The following is a 19,721-nucleotide window of genomic DNA, read 5'->3' as shown; positions in this document are numbered from 1 at the left end:
TACGTTTAGTCTATCTTTCACTTCCAAAGTGGCTAGTCGGGAATCCCTTCTTTGGTTTGATTTGGCAGAGAACTGTTCAGCCACAAATTTATATGAAAATAATGAAGTTGTTGTACAGCCTTCAACTGTGAATATATAGTAAAGGCAACAAAGCTAAGGATACAAAATGTGACACAATCAAAACGACAAAACCAACAATAATTCAAAAGATAAAAACAATAATAATTCAAAAGATAAAACCAACAATAATTCAAAAGATAAAACTAACATCCTGATTAATATCCCTAAACCAAGTGATCTAACATACTGAGAAAAAAAACCATGCTTGATATTTCTTTATATCCCACAAGATTGTAATTTATAGCTATCTTAAAATGCTAAAAATTCGAAGTAACGTCATTCATTTTATAATTTCATGTACTAGAAAAAAAAAAGGTGAAAACTCAAGTGTTTAAAGTAAAATAATTATAATACACTTGAAGCAGTGAAAGTTTGATAAAAATAGATTATGTGTGAGAGTGTTGATTTTAAGTAATTAGAAAACGGATATATTAACACATGAGGAAATGAAACCTACCCAAGCTAGCCAGTGTGATGGTTGGACTATTGTATAATATCATATTTCTGTTGACATTCCATGTTTCATATTCAGAAAATAATTCTAAGATATTATTTTGCAACGGAACTGATGGTGGTTTCTGTTCAAAGGTAAGACATTGATGTTGTAATTTAATGTCATTTGTATCACACCCATTTCTGTAAAAGATTAGCCATTAATAATTTTACTCAAACATACACACAAATGAATTATCATATGTCTCCGGTCTTGTATCGCTCATTGGTTTGTTTTTCTATCAATGATTATATTTCATATTCTATAAGGAATTTAAAAAATGTTAAGGTTATCTGCACCTTAGATAGATATCCATGGAAACAGACATTAAAGTCAGTATTTGTACAAACACAATCATTCAAAAGCTTATTCCAGCACTGACAAACATAAAAATAACAAACAAAAATACGATTGATAAGTATTTGGCTGGCGATTTCTTTTAATTGTTTCAAAATGGAAATAGAAATCTCAGCACAAAATACAACTTAAAAAAGTATTAAGGCAATTTAATGTATATTTCAACTATATATGTAATAATATTTATTTACGACGATCAATTGTTTGAGCATCTTATTCCCATTCAATAGTATCGAATTTGAAAATTCCATGAAACTGTAAATAAAGTGGTATATCTTCCCGATCTCATGTTTTGTTTTACCAAATTATGTAGTGACGTTGCTCGGATTGATGCATACTAATAAATCTAAATACCAGAAATTATTTTTAAATAATTCAAAGATTCTTCAAAATTGTTCTCATGCGTCTAATTTCTTAGTTAAACTCAGAAATTTACTAATATTCATGTAGTTTAAGCGATAACAGGAATTTGAGTTTTATTGTTACATTCAGTTATATAATATTTATGGGGAAGGAAATGTTTTCCCCGATACAATCCACATCCTCCTTGACAATGTCAATTTTCAATGATTAACAAAAATGATTATTATAAACCTCAGAAATCTCCTTTGTCATCGTACTGATCTTGTCTCTTGGAAGTTAGTCATCCAAATTGGTTCACTTTTTGAAAAAAAACTTTTGAAAAATCAGTTCGTCTTCTAACTATGCATATGCCCTACATGATTTTATCCTGGTCTTTAGGCTAATGAAATCGATCAGAACTTATTTACTGTCGTTGGTCTATATACTAACAAAACTGAATGAAATGTGTCAATTTAAAATGTTACACGATTTTAATGATTATAGACCACAGGAATGATCAGGAATGCTGCTGTAAAATGAATCATTCACTTCAATGAATTAATTAGTATCGATGTTATGTAGTTTTTCGGTTGTAGGAGCTCATTAGAGCCCATATTAGGTTTTGTTTGTGTCGAATCTTGATAAACTTTACTTACCATCTAACTTAATAAGTGTAAGAACCTGAAAATAGAAACATTACACCAACCGTGATTGCATTATATGTTAAAAACTCCTGGTAAATAAAATTCGTGTCGCTGAAAATGTATTATTTGTTTATAACAAGTGGGTATTATTTCGAAATCCTTGCAATTTGGAGCTTCTATATGTCTTTTAAGTGTTGTTAAGTTTTCGTCGTATTGACATGCACTAATCCTGATATGCATGTGACATTTGCCACTGAACGTTCAAAAATACTTATATTCATCACCATCATCATCATTACACAACAAACGTAAATATATACAAACAGTGTTTATAAACAAATGTAGTAAGGTACGATATTGTGTCATTGTCTGAAGGTCGTGGTCTGTGTAGCCCATGCAGCCTCAATGAAATGCAGTCAGAGAGTCAGAGACGTCAGAGGAATATGATACATACAAAGTGTGTAGTATGATTTACAATCTGTCATCATAATGTATACGAACCAAACTAAGAGAATAAATAAGTAAATAAACAATTAATGAATGGCTGTTATTTATTTTGAATTTATTGAACCATAAAATTAATTTTTGACTCTTCACATGGAATAATCCGCGAAGCGCGAAGCGGATTATGTTAAATGTGAAGAGTCAAAAATTAATTTTATGGTTCAATAAATTCAAAATAATTTATTGCCATTCATTATAAATAAATTTCTATCAAAAATAAGGCTCAAAGATATATATTTATACGAATAACAACGTACACAATGTTAGAGTGGGCGTGTCGCCAAAAAAAGACCAATTGCAAAACTGTCTTATCTTTTATCTTGTGTTCTGAAAATAAGAATATGCTGTATGATTGCCAATGAGATAAATCTCCATCAAAGACAAAAAGACTTAAAAGTTAAACAACTTGTCTTTTTCTTGAATAAAGGGAAATTAAGAACAGATATCATATCCTAAACACTTCATCTGGTGAACCAATTTGTATGGTGTTTTACTTTGTCATGAGGGAATATGATATAGTTTTGACTCCACGGTGATTTTTTTTTTGGACAAAAACTTGCATACAAACAATTTTTCACCTCGTCAATGTAAATATGTTATCTTCATGAGCTAGCTACTTATAGAGATAACGGGGTCGAAATTTTAGACAATTATCCAAACTATTCGGTGTCTTGAAAAAGTCTATACGTTGGACCTGTCTCTGGTTGGACACACAAACCTATATTTTGGGGTGTTTTTTTTTCATACACATACAATCCCAATTCTTCATATTGTCAAGTATCTTAAGATATCTTTTAAACTAAATATAATCTTTTACATGTTTTTATAAAGACCCACAATTTATAGTTATCTTTTAAGGTTTTACAGTCAGTGGAAGCTTTCTACTCCAGTAAAGTGGCGATTCTAGACAACACACTCAGTTCGATAATATGTCCTCCAGATGATATGAAACTTGTTTTGTTCGAATGTTCACCCGGGGATAGATGTGACTGCAATAAAACCCTTGAAGTCTACGAACAATGTTTTGGTGATAAGTCATTTTGCAGCGAACAAGTCACCTCAACTATTAGTACATTTACGTACAAATGTAACAAAGAATTGAAATTAAATTGTCCCTTTCTTACATTACCCACACACAAAATTACATCGAGAAAGTCCACCACGACATCAACGTTAACGAAAACTATTTCGTCGTCTGTCCATTTCAGGAGTACGACGAGTAAACAAGCTTCCCCGCAAACTTTTATGTCAACAAAAACAACAGCATCAACAAAATTAACAACATATTTAAAAGAATTAACAACAGTTTCAAAAGAATCACTACCTACACATATTCCTTTTCCAACGGATCGAGAAGAAGAAGAGCAGAAGACAAAAGATGCTGTGATAGTGGTATTAGTCTTGAGTATTATCAGTCTTCTTGGAGCTACCGCTGGGTACGTTCAGTAATTAGTCAAAACTTTAAAGAATGCATCAACCATGAACGAGTACCCTTGGAATGTTTACAAGGGTTGTGTCCCACATTTACAAAGTTGATCCAATACGGATATTATGCTAATGCCATTTTATTATATAAGTATTTTGAAAATTAGTTATCTTGGAAACTGAAATAAAGTAATATAAAGTTTCTTATTAGACACGATCGATTGATGTTTTGATAGTTGTTTTACAGTGGCAAATATTACATGAATATCCAGGACAAGTGCAAGTTTGTTAAAACAAAGGTGACTTGAAGGCGAAAAAAAAGAGAAAATAATATTTACATCTGAAGAGAACCAATTATTTTTTATATATTGCATAGGTAAACAAATATATTAATCAAAGTACCGAAGTACTGAACATCAGATGACCGCAAGTTCTTATGGATAGTCAAAAGCACTTGTCACCAAAAAAAATCACATCTCTATATCTGAAACTGAGGTTAATGTATACCATTCTATTCTGCGTATACTATTCCAATAATAGTGCAGTGCAAGTGCATGATGGACACTTTTCTGTGAAAATTCAATTTTTCTAAAAGATTGGATATGAGCAGACATTCAATTTTTCCCGAAAAAAAAGTATTTCATATATATTATATATCTCACGACATAACATTTTCATAGTATTACTTTATTTAAAGTATATTTATTTCTATAGAATGTATGTTTACAAAGAGAGAAGACGAAGAAGATTCCAAGTACAGAAGGAACATGGGGTAACTTGACATTTATTATACACCGTGTCCAAAAATTAAAGGATGCATGTTATCATACAAACTAAGGCAATCAAGTGCCTAATCAAAATAAAGTGAGGACTGGTAGGTACCGCGGTACGGCTGGTCGGGGAATCTATCTTTGATTTAGTAAAACCAAAAACTTCAACATTTTTTTTCGCCAAGAAGCAACTGGTTAACGTATTTTAATAAAATCAAAGCCTGTCGCTTCGGAGTGTTAAATCTGTGCCCCGATGATAATAATTGCTGGGTGTAAAGCACTCAGAAGCTGATCTCAGAAGGAAGTGAAATGCATATTTAACACGAGAACATGATTATATGATATAAAAATGAACACATTTTGTACTAGACCGACATACTGAACCGGAATGTGAATGTGTTAGTTTAAGAGGTATCAGTTAGAAGGAAGGCATGGCTTATTTCACTTCCTTTTGGGACCAGCTTCTAAGCGCTATACAGCCACCAATTATCATCATAGGGAAGTTCCTAATGGAGTATTCCACTTATGGTCGTATATGTTAAAGTTTATACTAATAAATTACATAAATACTTCAAATAAACAGTAACATTCTGATTTTTCTTAATACATTAAGCTCTACTGAATGTTGTAAAAAATAGATAATGCCTTAATTGAGCGTAATGTTTTAGATCTGATGCATTCGATATACTCCTATATTCATATCAGAGTAATGCATTCGATATCCTCCTAAACTCATTCAGAGTAATGTATTCGATATACTCCTATACTCATTTCAAAGTAATGTATTCGATATACTCCTATACTCATTTCAGAGTAATGCATTCGATATACTCCTATACTCAGTTCAGAGTAATTTATTCGATAAACTCCTATACTCATTTCAGAATTATGTATTCGATATACTCATATGCTCATTTCAGAATAATGTTTTCGATAAACTCATATACTAGTGCTCATTTCAGAATAATGTGACCCCATCCAATGGAAAATGTACATATACTGATGAAAACCACGAGCAAGGAGCAAAGAACAACACTCATGAACTTCAGTGTCAACAGTCCTGTGATTCTGGCGTTGTGTGCAATGTCGAAATAAATCATGACGAATAGACTTTACAAACATACACTATTTTAAAATGTCTTTTAATCATTGTTATACAATCAGTGTAATGAAATAGCACCTAACTGAACAGACAAACATCTCAAAATAATTAAAAGAATGTTGAAACTGTTTCCAGCAATTGGAAGTTCCAAACTATTCATGATAACCTTTTATAAATTAAGCATCTGTTGGTTGCTATACAATAAGAAAAAGATGTAAACATTTCTTCCAATGATTTTTCGTTTCCGCACGAGATGCTTTGCCTCTGTACCTCATGCCAGCGTCAGTCAGGTAATCCAAACGATCTCGTTATCCTTTAGGATCTGTTCCGCGGCTCTAAAACTCATATTTTTGGGGGTTATTTTTGGAACTTGATACACTATTGTATCTCACGACTACGTCAGACCGACAAAATATCCGTTGTAAAAAAGATACAAATACAGAATCATTTTCATAACACCTTAGACAATATCATTTCTTGACTCTCTCAGGTTATTAATTGACTGGGTCAGATTAAGTGAACGTTCTTCTGTAATTCACACTTTTCAGTATCGTAAGTGTTATCGACATTTAAACTGCGGGGTCGCCAAATGTTCTAAACGCCTAAATCAAATAATACAAATAACTATCAGAGGACTTAACCTTGTCATGTGTATTGATTAAAATGTTGAATACTTAAACTTTCTTCTTCTTCTTCTAGTGTCCCTGCATGCACTTTACTTTTTATGGCCCCGCAACGAAGTTGTCGGTGCCATATAGTTTTACCCTTGTCCGAAATTCCGTCATTCCGCAACAAACGATTATACGTAGTTTTTTTTCTAAATGCCTTTAGATATTGGGCTTATTTTTGGTATGCAAGTTAACTATGATGAGTTACAGACCAAGTTTAAGTTTGGTTCGGATCCACTAATTTTTGCAGAAATTACAGGCTTTGGACTTTGAGAAATTGTATTACATCCCAGCTCCTTTGTTGCAGAACAAAGGAAAGCATGCATAACAAAGAAACCTAAACTGGGGTGATCTGGTTGGGGTGATCCGGCTCAGATCATTACTATATGATATTCTGCAACATTTTGGCGGGAATGTCAAATCCAGTATAAAACTTATAATTAATTATACGGAGAAGACTATCTATTAAAATTCACGTAGAAAAAATCCAATGTATATGCTGAGATTCGAACTCAAGACCTTTAGCATATCAAGCCATGACACATACCACTTGACCAGGACGACTGGATACGAACTATCAGAAATTTAACATACTTAAAGGAAGCAAGATATTTTTATAACTGGGTCGAGTTGGCAGACCTTTACTCAGTTAAATAAATAAGTTGTCCTTTTCGTTAAATAAATGAGTTGTCAGACTGATTGTTCATTTTGATTTTACACTTTTTTTAAGTTGGGCGAGTCGGTTACAAGAGTTGGTCGATTTTTTCATAAAGTGGCGATATATTGTGGGCCAATTGGCCAGTGGGGCGAGTTGACATTGTTTGATATCTACTCATCGTGTTAGGGGGTCATAAAGGGTATACATCATATAGTAATATATAAAGTATATTATAATGGTTGTGTGGCGTTCTAAACTAGATTTTATGAATTGAAAATGTTTTTTCGTCTAATCTAAAACAACTGGGATGTAAAATAGTTATCCCATTCGGACTTGGTGTGTCAGTGTAAGATCACCCTCTGGCCTCCGGCCATCGGGATGATCTTACTCTGGCCTCCGGCCATCGGGATGATCTTACACTGACACACCGCGTCCTTATGGGATAACTATTAAAGAAATCACAGTTATACAGATTTTTTTTTCTAAACGCCTTCAGATATTGAGTAGATTTTTGGTATGTTAGTAAGCCATGATGAGTTACAGATCAAGTTTAAGTTTCCTTCCGCTCCACTAATTTTTGCCGAAATTACGGGCTTTGGACTTTGAGAAATTGTTGATAATCACAGTTATACGGACTTTATTTCTAAACGCCTTCAGATATTTGGCTGATTTTTGGTATGTGAGTTAACCATGATGAGTTACAGATCAAGTTAAACTTTCGTTTGGATCCACTATTTTTTGCTGAATTTACAGGCTTCGGACTTTGAGAAATTGTTGATAATCACAGTTATACGGACTTTATTTCTAAACGCCTTCAGATATTGGGCTGAATTTTGATATGCGAGTTAACCATGTCGAGTTGCAGATCAAGTTTAAGTTTCGTTCCGCTCTGCTAATTATTGCTGAAATTATGGGCTTTGGACTTTGATGAATTATAAAAAATCACAGTTATATGGATTTTTTTTATGCCTCCAGATTTTGAGCTGATTTTTTATATATGAGACTACCATCATGTTTGTGTCCACATGTATTTATATTAAAATTGCAGATTTTTCAATTTTTTGGGACGGGGCCATTCGTGTCGCTTTGACACATCTAGTTTTATTTTATTTAAATACTCATTAGAAGGTCTCTGATACATTGAGTGAGCGTACAATCACTGTTATCGAAAGCCGATAACACACAATTTAAAGGTAAATGATTCAGTATTTTTTAACAACATGAGTATTTCGGTTGTCTACGCTGTTATGAAACTGATTCTAAGAAAAGACAATTTAAAAAACTTGATTATTAAATCTGATCGATTGTATTCTTCAAATACTGTGTACACTCGGCCTTTTTTTGTCAATTAATATCCAACAACATAATGGATAATAAAAAATATACAGATACAACTTCTTAACGACAAAGACCAACTCATTATTAGATTCTACGATAATTCCAGAAGAGATTTATTTATATTTTTAAGAAATAATAATAATGGTAATAATAATAATAATGATTTTTTATTTTATTAAAGACATAGTGTCAAAAACAACCGCAATTGCGGATATGACATATAATACAATGTATTCACTAATAAAACCCTTTAAATTGTGAGAGTTCTAACCTGTAAGTGGTAATGTCCCTTTATCGGACGGGACCAAAACTAGGTTCACAAATATTGTCTAGAAGTACAGATGAGAGAAATAGATTGTAAAGGTACTGCTGGACATTTGGAACATTTTCTTGTAAATTAGATTATTTAAGATTTGCTTTTTTCATTAGTTTCATTATGTGTATGTAATAGCTACCGTTGGTGTTTATCTGTTGTACATTAAATTATGATTTGCATGTCTCTTGAAATGTCTATCTTTCTCTTGACTCGTCAAGGTATTCTAGTTATTTTGAGACTACTTTCCCCATACATATATGTCAGAAACTCATAAAAAGAATTATAGAATTTTTTTTTTTATTTCTCAGGGTGGTGTAAAAAGATTATTACCAACGAATAAAATCAAAGTACTGAAGTACTGAACAAAGAATGACCGCAGGTGGAAGGTCAAAAGCACTTGTCTCAGAAAAAAAATCACATCTCTATACATGAAAGTGGGGTTAATGTACATATATATATTTTTTTCTGAGACAAGTTCGTGCGTGGATGATAAATAAATGACAGGATATTCGACCTCGTCATAATTACTATAATATTGTAGTGATACAAATCCGTATTCTCTGGTTTGTTGTTATATATTATATTAATATTTGTATATAATTACAGTCACATGTATATATAATTTTCATCCATTTGTATATCATTCTATTCTACTATATTAATAATAGTGCAGTGCAAGTGCATGGTTGATAACTCTGCATGGGATATTGCAAACGTTCTTGAGATATTCTTCAGCATGCGTTAACACACCTTTTATATACGTGTGCATAGATATTAAAGATTTTGTACATACATTCATAACGACAAAACAGTTTCATATTAATATGTTATATTATAAAAAAAATATTTCTAGGAGTATCCATTGAAAAAAATGAATTTATAACAAGCGATAAGGAATGCTATTTTGCACTCGATAATGTCCGCGTATTTATCATATTTACTAGAACACACCCGTGATATCGCGGGTCCGTGACTGAATTAAAGTATATAACTATGCGTAAGCCTTATTTTAGTGTTGGTATTGTCATCTGATAAAGTCGTGCCGATTATAAGATACACAGTTTTCTCTGCTTTCAAATCTTTCTGTTTGAACCCGTTGACCTGGAACTTTTCCATTATTGGTAATATTCAGGTCCTGGAATTGAGTATTTTTTAATCAACAGTATTGTCCAATAAAGTTCAAATCTTTGATTCGCTGTTTTGCGTCATGCCCGCTAACAAATTGAAAACTGTACCTATACGCCTTAGTCCAAATTTTTAGTATTCGTATTGTTATCTTAGAAAGTTTTACTAATTAAAAAACTACAATAGGGAACAATTTGACAATGATTGAATTTAGTTGTGTCGACTTTGTGATTATGACCCGTGTATATAGTAAAATCAAATACACCATTTGGTGGTGCGCCTGTTAGATGCGGAACGTACAGATAAGGTAATGAGTAACAGGTGAATATACTTTTGGTGTCGGTACCGGATAGATCGGTTACAATCCCAACACAAAAGTAACGTAATAGAAATTTAGGCGGCAGCAATGCAGATTCAGATTCAATATTTTATTATAGTCTCACCACATACAAACACAAAATGAGATTCACATACATAGACTTAAAATATTAAAACATTTGCATTGCATGTACCAATCTTAAAAAGATTTACGAGATACTTTTAAGATATATTATATACATATAAACATATTTTTACACATTTATAATTAAAATTCACAATATACATTTTTACTAAATGATAGTAAAACATTTGTTTCTATAAGAACTAGTGAAATAAAATACTATTTCTTCTTAATAAAATATTGTTGCAGGTTTTGGCAATTATAGCAGCAACATTGTCGTTACTAAATAGAAATATAAATTTTTCATTATCTGATAAAAGGTTAAAATGTTCATTAAAATGTACAGCTTCATGTATCATGATTTGTCTTAGATCCACATACAATGGGGATTTTAGAATGACATGTAGTTCATCTTCAACAACAGAGCTACATTTAAACTGTGACATGTCCTCTCGTGGACTTCTTTCCTTTCATATCTTCTAGTTTCTATTTTTAGTAGAGCTACCCCACATCTAAATTTAGCGAATGAACTTCTGTTTTTAGTGACATAATATTTTGCAAATAATTTTCAGTACAATAGTTATTTTAAAACAATTTGTAAGTCCTCAATTTACTTCCCTCTGCATATGCAGCAACTCTTGTACACCAGTTTGATTTAAAATGATCAAATACATCTTCCTCAATTTGTTTAATACAATTTTTGTTCAAAACATTTAATTCAAAATTACAATATTGCTCATAATTATACAATTTTAACATTTCTATAACTCTAAAACTCCAGTTTTTAATTCTAGTATTACACTTTCGTATAGACCACTTAAAATTTTTAAAATTTATCCTGTGTGGGTCCATTATGGAACACCTAGTCCAATGTCTCAAGACACTTGACCATTGTTTAACGCATGGAGGTTTCCAGCCCATATCACCAGCTATGGCATCATTTGGTGTGTATTTGTCAACACCCATGAAAAATCTCATAGCCCTGTTTTGGAATGCATTTATGCAGGAAAAGTCTATGGTTCCCCAAACACCTGCACCATAACTAATAACTGACCATACCATTGTATCATACAGTTTTGAAAAAAAAATTGTGTTGGAAACCACCATGCGTTTTACTTTTAACAATTAATAATCCTTATGCTCAACTGGCTGACTTCGCTACCGCCTTAGTAATTAACTGATAATCTAAACATTCAGTCAGTATAAGCCTAAATATTGATAACTTTTTACACATTCTATAACATTACGACCAATAGAAAAAATACATTTAGTTTGTAAGACAGTTGGATTTCTAAAATGCATGATCTTAGATTTATTTATATTAACTGTCAGCTCATTATTGAGACACCATGTATTAAGCTCCGGAATGCACTCACGGTCATCCGATGTTAAAATCAAGCAAACTAATAAATGTACATGCATGGTCTTTTATGATTTGCAATAACATTATAAATACAATGATCGTTGCTTTTTTTGTTAATACGTGTCTCAGCGGAATTTATACCTCATAACTTGGTCATTATTGAAGGAGTCAGAAACCCAAGAACATCAAGTTTAAAGACTAATAATATGGCTGTCTTGACATAATGTGAAAAGAAAACCACACAAAAGACAGAGGTCATTTTTTGTATATACGAATTACTGCGTATATTAAAATCAGAATGTTTGTGTTCAAAGTCACTATACGTGTATTATTGACATAATTGAAGTGGTTTAAGAATTGTTTTGCTTATATTCATTTAAAATATAGTTTGTAACCAAACCATAATTTATTTTTGTTGAACATAAATGTGTTTTTGTTATTCGTTTAGAATATATCTATATATGCAGGAAAAGTTAATATTTTTAAAATATCTTTTGAGTGCAATTTGTGATTTACATTTTTCTAAAATTACAGAGTAAAATGTTTTTAATTGAATTGTCTTGATAAATGAGCAGATACAGATCGAGTGTTTTGAAACAGTAGGGGCCAACCTAATCAATATGAAAAGAAGGACAAGATAAAAGAGGGACGAAAAATACCAGAGGAACAGTCAAACTCATAAATCGAAAATAAACTGACAACAGCATGGCTAAAAATGAAAAGGACATGCAAACAGACAAATAATAGTACACGACACAACATAGAAAACTAAAGAATAAACAACACGAACCCCACCAAAAACTAAGGGTGATCTCAGGTGCTCCGGATAAAATACAATGTAACTTTGTCTAATACAGTCGGAAACCCAGTTGAAATAGAACAAAAGAATCGAGGCTCTTTGTTAGAGGAGGCGATAAATGCTTACTGCGATGCGCCTCATAAGTGAAAAACTAACGAATTTTGACCAGGCTGATTTTGAGAAAGATTTATATGATGACAGAAACAATGCTAACGGCAACAAGCTAAGGACTTACCGTATTTACAAGCAAAGTGTTAAAACAGAACAATATATTCTCTCTCTTTTACCAAGAAACGTAACTCGAACTATGGCATTATTCCGCAGTGGATCGCTACCCCTAGCTGTAGAGACAGGGAGATACACCAGACCGCAGAATCCATTGAATACTAAGACTATGTAAATTTTGTAAATTGAATGATATTGAACACGAAACTCACTGTTTAATGGTTTGCACTCTGTATGAAGACATTATATATGAATTGTTTCAAAAGGCACGTCAATGTATTGAAAATTTTGAAAACATGAGTACAGAGCTCAAGTTCAATGCTTTAATGACATGTACTGACATTCAAGTAACACTGTCCTACTCTATTCACAAATTTTATGTCAGGCGAAAAAGTTTTTTATAACATATAATTGTCCATAAAGCCTATTCTTTTTCTCAGGGTAAAAATATAATATAAATAAAATATATATTAATTAAGGGAAATAACTTTTGGTACATAAATATTGAAAGTATATGTATTGTAATAGTTTCATGTAATATGTCGATAGAACATTTTAAATATATTTTTTGAAAATTGTTGAAAGTGGTTTAAATGTACTGATGATTCAATTTACTTTCTCTTTTTTCTATCACTTTTATTAATTTTAAATTATAATATATAGAAATATTTTATTCTTATCGCAGTTTTACACATAATTTTGTTTTAGTCTTTTGACGCAATTTTTAAACTAGGTGTATTTAACATTCTTACATTTCTTTAAAATCTAATTTTTATTAGTCCGTTTAATTTATCAGGTTTGCAAGGTTTTTTTTTATATTATTTCTATTTTTTACATTGTGTGATTGAGCTGTTTTATATGTATATAACAGTGTCTCATAAGTCTTTTTAGGCTGGGTGTTGATCTTTTTTTTATGTGATTGTACTTGTGTAAATATTTTACTATTGTGTAAGATCAATATCTTATCTGTAATGTTTACTATAGTAACATAAACATTAAATAGATAGAAATAAAATGACAATTTTCTTCTCAATTACGTAGTGTTCTATTTTAAAAACACCATTTGCATAAGGTTTCAATTTATCTATTACATAGTTAAGCAGAAAAATTAGATATCAAGTCGACGACATGGGTATCTATCAAGTTGGATGTAAAAATGCATAACCTCCGAATTTTTTTTTAAAATACCACGAACGGATAACATATTAATATATTAGTTCAGTAATTTTCGTGTCTGCCCTTCCATTATGTGACTGAAGAAAAAATTCTAAAAAAATGGGTATCAATTGTATCGAAAAGAGAAAATCGAGTGCACCTTTTTATGTTAGGGCGTGTTTGAGTTTGAAAATTTATCTTGAAAACGTACAAAGCAAGAATATTTGAAACATCATCTCGCTTCCGATTCTATCATTTTTATATATTAAAGCTACAGGTTGACTTTTTACACAGTACTAAACGATGAAATATATGGGTCAAGTGACATACCTATCTAATGAATCATAAAAACAGAGTAGGTGTGTTCGAATATCTATATTTTTACTAAAAGTACTTGACGACAGTCTTTCAAGTTGGATGATGAAAATGCACATCTTCGAAAAAGAAAAGAAAAAATGTGTGTGATAACTAAGGTTTATAGTCTTCAACAACTAAACAAATCTAGTCTGCCCTTCCACGAAATATTTAATTAGAATTTTTTTAAATGTTTATGAATTTTCAAAAATTCCACCTGACAACCGAATAGACAATAGTTTTAACAATGCAGACAAAATCATTAACTGATGCTCATTAGCTAGTAGATATATTTATCTTTTAAAATACAACTGACATATCAGGATCGCAATGGTGCTATGCGGATAAATATATGGTTTGCAAGAGCAAAATTGGCAGCGCGTCATCCCTACAATGGCGTCCATTTCTACGATTGTGAAAATTAACTGGCGTAATGGGGAGATAATTTTGACGAAGTAGAATCCTGACTGAATAAAGGTGATTCATATATATGAAAATTAACGGCCTATACTAATTTATGTACAAAATAATGATCGAAAACAAGTATGTAAAAAAGGGACAAAAGATACCACAGGAACAATACAAATCATTAATCGAAATTAAACTGACAACAACAACAACAACAACAACAACACTTTATTTTAAGAGGGTTACACAGTTAGCTATATAACTAATCTTCCCTGAGGCCCTCATCATAAAAAATCAAACAAAATGCAAACAAATACATTGCATACATTAGTATAAAAAGTCAAGTATGATTATAATGTGCAATACAACTTGATAAAATGTGATGAAAAAATAAACATGATGACATAATCAGTTTTTAATATTATTTATACAGCTAGGTTGATTTCAATAAATGATCTGTTATTTTGTATTTGAAAGAATTAAGATTTGTAATATTTCTAAACGGTATTGGCAAATTATTCCACAAGAATGGTCCAGAATACATAAATTTTTTTTTGAACAATTCTGTTTTTGGTTTTAGGAGGTTTCCTTGAACAACATTTCTCTAGGGGTATGGATTTCTGTCTGAAACATGATGAAACTTGTTAGTAAGATATAATGGGGCATCATTTTTAATGCACTTAAATGTCATCACAAACTTGTGATATTTTATTCTCTGTTCAACTGTCATCCAGTTTAAATGTTTGAATAAGGGCACAGAAGGATCGAAAGGGTCTGTTTCTAGTATTAATCTAGCAGCTCTCTTTTGTAATTTTAATATCCTTTTTAAACCCTCAGTGCTACAACTACTCCACACTATACAACAATAATCAATTAGTGGCAAGATATAACCATTATAGAATAATTTTCTGCAGTCTAGATTTATAAATTTTTTAATCTTTAATAGTAGATATAGTCAAGATGAAATTTTTTTAGCAGATCACGTCAATTTTGGTTTGTCCATGTGAGGGAAGGGTCAATTTTAATGCCTAAAAAACTTTCGCATGTGGGAGATTGTATCACTTGATTGAAAATAGTTGAAAAAAACTCCCATTGTAATATGGCATTGCTCTTTGCTTCGTTCCATATATTTATTTTTATTTTTATTGATGAACATATTGTTATCATTGCACCATTCCTCAACACCATGTAAATCTTCTTGTACCTTTGACTGTAGAGTTTGATAACAATTACCAGAAAGATGTAAAGTTGAATCATCGGCATATAAAACAGTGCAACAATTTTTCATATAAATAGGAAGGTCGTTTATGTATAATATAAACAGAAGGGGGCCTAATATGGAGCCTTGGGGGACACCATACTTGATATAAAGTTTTTCAGAATGAGCATTACCAATTTGTACTTGTTGAGTTCTTTCATTCAAATATGATTAAAAAAAAAACAGCAGTATTATCAAATCAATAAATTGTAAGCTTTTTACAGAGAATATCATGATCTACTACATCTAACAGGACTGCTAAGTTGATATCCCCATCAATTATGTCCTGTATCCATTTATCTATGATATTGATAAGGACAGTTTGGCAAGAGTGTTCTTGTCGAAACCCAGACTGTGCTGGGTGTAAAAGATCTAATCTTTTTAGATAGTCATACAAATGTTTTGAAACATGCTTTTCTAAAAGTTTTGATAAAACGGGAAGTACAGAAATTGGTCTATAATACTTATGTAAGGAACAACATAGAAAACTAAAGACTGATCAACACAAACCCTATTAAAACTGGGGGTGATGTCAGGTGCTCCGGAAGGGTAAGCAAATCCTGCTCCACATGTGGCACCCGTCGTGTTGCTCATGTTATAACAAACCCTGTAAATTCGGTAGGGCACATTCATGAAAAGGGAAGGGGATTGTAGTGACGACGTAAGTAACATATCAGATATCATCTGTGAAACTGTTATTCCATTACGGTCAACAACTCGTGATGGCGTTCGTAAAATTTACGAAGGGATGATTTCAACTTCACAGTTTGGATATCTTGCTTTAATAGCCTCCTTGTGAGCAGTAACCCTCTATCAAGGAAATCATGATAGGAAATACAAGCGCGGGAATATCGTATCAATGTAACACAGCAACAAACGACAACCACTGAATTACAGGCTCCTGACTTGGGAGAGGCACATACAAAATGTGGGGGATTTAAGATGTTGCTAGCACCGACCCCCTTTTTTTAGCTCACCTGGCCCGAAGGGCAAAGAGAGATTTTCTCATCACTTGGCGTCCGTCGTCCGTCGTCGGCGTAAACTTTTTACATTTTGAACTTCTTCTAGAGAACCACTGAATGGAATGAAACCAAACATAGCATGAATGCTCCTTATGAGATGCTGACCAAGTGTTGTTACTTTGTAGCCGATCCATCATCCAAGATGGCTGCCAGCTTGGTACTTAGTTTAACATAGTACCCTATGGGAAATACATACAATTGTCTTCCTTTATTGAACCACTGAATGGAATGAAACCAAATATGGCATGAATCTTCCTTATGAGGTGCTGACCAAATGATATTACTTTGTAGCCGATCCATTATCTAAGATGGCCGCCAGCAGGGGACTTATTTTAACATAGGACCCTATGGGAAATACATACAATTGTCTTCTATTAGAGAAGCCCTGAATGGAATGAAATCAAACATGGCATGAATGTTTCTTATGAGGTACGGACCAAGTGTTGTTACTTTGTGGCCGATCCATTATCCAAGATGGCCGCCAGCGGGGGACTTAGTTTAACATAGGATCATATTGGAAATACATTCAAATGTCTTCTTTTGAAGAATCACTGAATTGAATGAAACCAAATGTATGATGAATGTTTCTTATGAGATGATGACCAAGTTTTGTTATTTTTTAGCCAATCCATAATCCAAGATGGCCGCCAGTGGAGGACTTTGTTAAACACACTACCCTGTGGGAAATACATACAAATGTCTTCTTTTAGAGAATCACTGAATGGAATGAAACCAAACGTAGCATGAATTTTGCTTATGAGCCGCTGACCAAGTGTTGTTACTTTGTAGCAGATCTATCATCCAAGATGCCCCCAGCCGGGGTCTTTGTTAAACACAGTACCCTGTGGAAAATACATACAAATGTCTTCTTTAATAGAACCACTAAATGGAATGAAACCAAACATAGCATAAATGCTCCTTATGAGATGATGAACAAGTGTTGTTACTTTGTAGCCGATCCATCATCCAAGATGGCCGCCAGCATTGGACTTAGTTTAACATAGTACCCTATGGGGAATACATACAATTGTCTACCTTTATAGAACCACTGAATGGAATGAAACCAAACATGGCATGAATGTTCCTTATGAGGTGATGACCAAGTGTTGTAACTTTGTAGCCGATCCATCATCCAAGATGGCCGCCAGCGGGGGACTTTGTTTAACACAGTACCCTGTGGGAAATACATACAAATGTCTCCTTTAGAGAACCACTGAATGGAATGAAACCAAACATAGCATGAATGCTCCTTATGAGATGTTGACCAAGTGTTGTTACTTTGTAGCCGATCCATCATCCAAGATTGCCGCCAGCGTTGGACTTAGTTTAACATAGTTCCCTATGGGAAATACATACAATTGTCTTCCTTTATAGAACCACTGAATGGAATGAAACCAAACATGACATGAATGTTCCTTATGAGGTGCTGACCAAATGTTGTTACTTTGTAGCCGATCCATTATCTAAGATGGCCGCCAGCAGGGGACTTATTTTAATATAGGACCCTATGGGAAATATATACAAATGTCTTCTTTTTGAGAACCACTGAATGGAATGAAACCAAACATAGCATGAATTATCCTTATGAGATGATGACCAAGTGTTGTTATTTTGTAGCAATCATCCAAGATGGCCGCCAGTGGGGTACTTTGTTAAACACACTACCCTGTGGGAAATACATACAAATGTCTTCTTCTAGAGAACCACTGAATGGAATGAAATCAAAAATAGCATACATGCTCCTTATGAGATGATGACCAAGTGTTGTTACTTTGTAGCTGATCAATCATCCAAGATGGCCGCCAGCGTTGGACTTAGTTTAACATAGTACCAATGGGAAATACATACAATTGTCTTCCTTTATAGAACCACTGAATGGAATTAAACCAAACATGGCATGAATGTTCCGTATGAGGTGCTGACCAAATGTTGTTACTTTGTAGCAGATCCATTATCTAAGATGGCCGCCAGCAGGGGACTTATTTTAACATAGGACCCTATGGGAAATACATACAAATGTCATCTTTTAGAGAACCACTGAATGGAATGAAACCAAAGATAGCATGACTTTTCCTTATGAGATGATGACCAAGTGATGTGATTTTGTAGCAATCATCCAAGATGGCCGCCTGTGGGGGACTTTATTAAACACACTACCCTGTGGGAAATATATACAAATGTCTTCTTTTAGAGAACCACTGAATGGAATAAAATCAAACATGGCATGAATGTTCCTTATGAGGTGCTGACCAAGTGTTGTTACTTTGTAGCCTATCCATTATCCAAGATGGCCGCCAGCGGGGAACTTAGTTTTACATTGGATCCTAAGGGAAATACATACAAATGTCTTCTTTTGAAGAATCACTCAATGGAATGAAACCAAATGTATCATGAATGTTCCTTATGAGATGTTGACCAAGTGTTGTTTCTTTGTAGCCGATTCATCATCCAAGATGGACACCAGTGGGGGACTTTGTTTAACATAGTACCCTGTGGGAAATATATACAAATGTCTTCTTTTAGAGAACCACTGAATGGATTAAAACAAAACATGGCACGAATGCTCCTTCTGAGATGATGACCAAGTTTTGTTACTTTGTAGCCGATCCATCATACAAGATGGCCACCAGCGTGGGACTTAGTTTAACACTGTACCCTATGGGAAATACATACAATTGTCTTCTTTTAGAGAAGTACCGAATGGAATGAAATCGAACATGGCATGAATGTTCCTAACGAGGTGCTTAATAATGTGTTGTTACTTTGTTACCCTTCCATTATCCAAGATGTCCGCCAGTGGGGAAATTAGTTTAACACAGAACCGCATGGAAAA

The 19,721-nt window shown here is 33.0% G+C and overlaps 1 protein-coding gene across 3 annotated transcripts; it reads left to right on the top strand.

Annotated features, from left to right (window-relative positions):
• The first annotated feature begins 489 nt into the window (after positions 1 to 489).
• On the top strand, positions 490 to 6,436 carry LOC139517354 (uncharacterized). Of its 3 annotated transcripts, none has more exons than XM_071308300.1 (4): positions 490 to 708; positions 3,307 to 3,896; positions 4,600 to 4,657; positions 5,618 to 6,436. In XM_071308300.1, the coding sequence occupies exons 1-4, from the start codon at positions 595 to 597 to the stop codon at positions 5,762 to 5,764; spliced, it is 909 nt and encodes a 302-aa protein (XP_071164401.1). In that variant the 5' UTR covers positions 490 to 594; the 3' UTR covers positions 5,765 to 6,436. The 3 variants fall into 3 exon arrangements, with proteins under 3 accessions (XP_071164401.1, XP_071164402.1, XP_071164403.1); XM_071308301.1 differs by having other exon boundaries at positions 494 to 708; positions 3,319 to 3,896; XM_071308302.1 differs by having other exon boundaries at positions 498 to 708; positions 3,669 to 3,896.
• Positions 6,437 to 19,721: the final 13,285 nt, after the last annotated feature.

The sequence above is a fragment of the Mytilus edulis genome, chromosome 3 (assembly GCF_963676685.1).
Source record: "Mytilus edulis chromosome 3, xbMytEdul2.2, whole genome shotgun sequence".
Taxonomy (NCBI): domain Eukaryota; kingdom Metazoa; phylum Mollusca; class Bivalvia; order Mytilida; family Mytilidae; genus Mytilus; species Mytilus edulis.
The sequence above is the reverse complement of the archived record's forward strand: the minus strand, read 5'-3'. Positions and strand labels throughout refer to the sequence as shown.

Bases quoted from the DNA above. Each gene is read 5' to 3' on its own strand.
- LOC139517354 (XM_071308300.1), top strand. From the start codon at position 595: ATGGTTGGACTATTGTATAATATCATATTTCTGTTGACATTCCATGTT. The intron at 709-3,306 runs GTAAGACATTGA...CACAATTTATAG, and splicing joins ATGGTGGTTTCTGTTCAAAG to TTATCTTTTAAGGTTTTACA. The intron at 3,897-4,599 runs GTACGTTCAGTA...TTATTTCTATAG, and splicing joins CTTCTTGGAGCTACCGCTGG to AATGTATGTTTACAAAGAGA.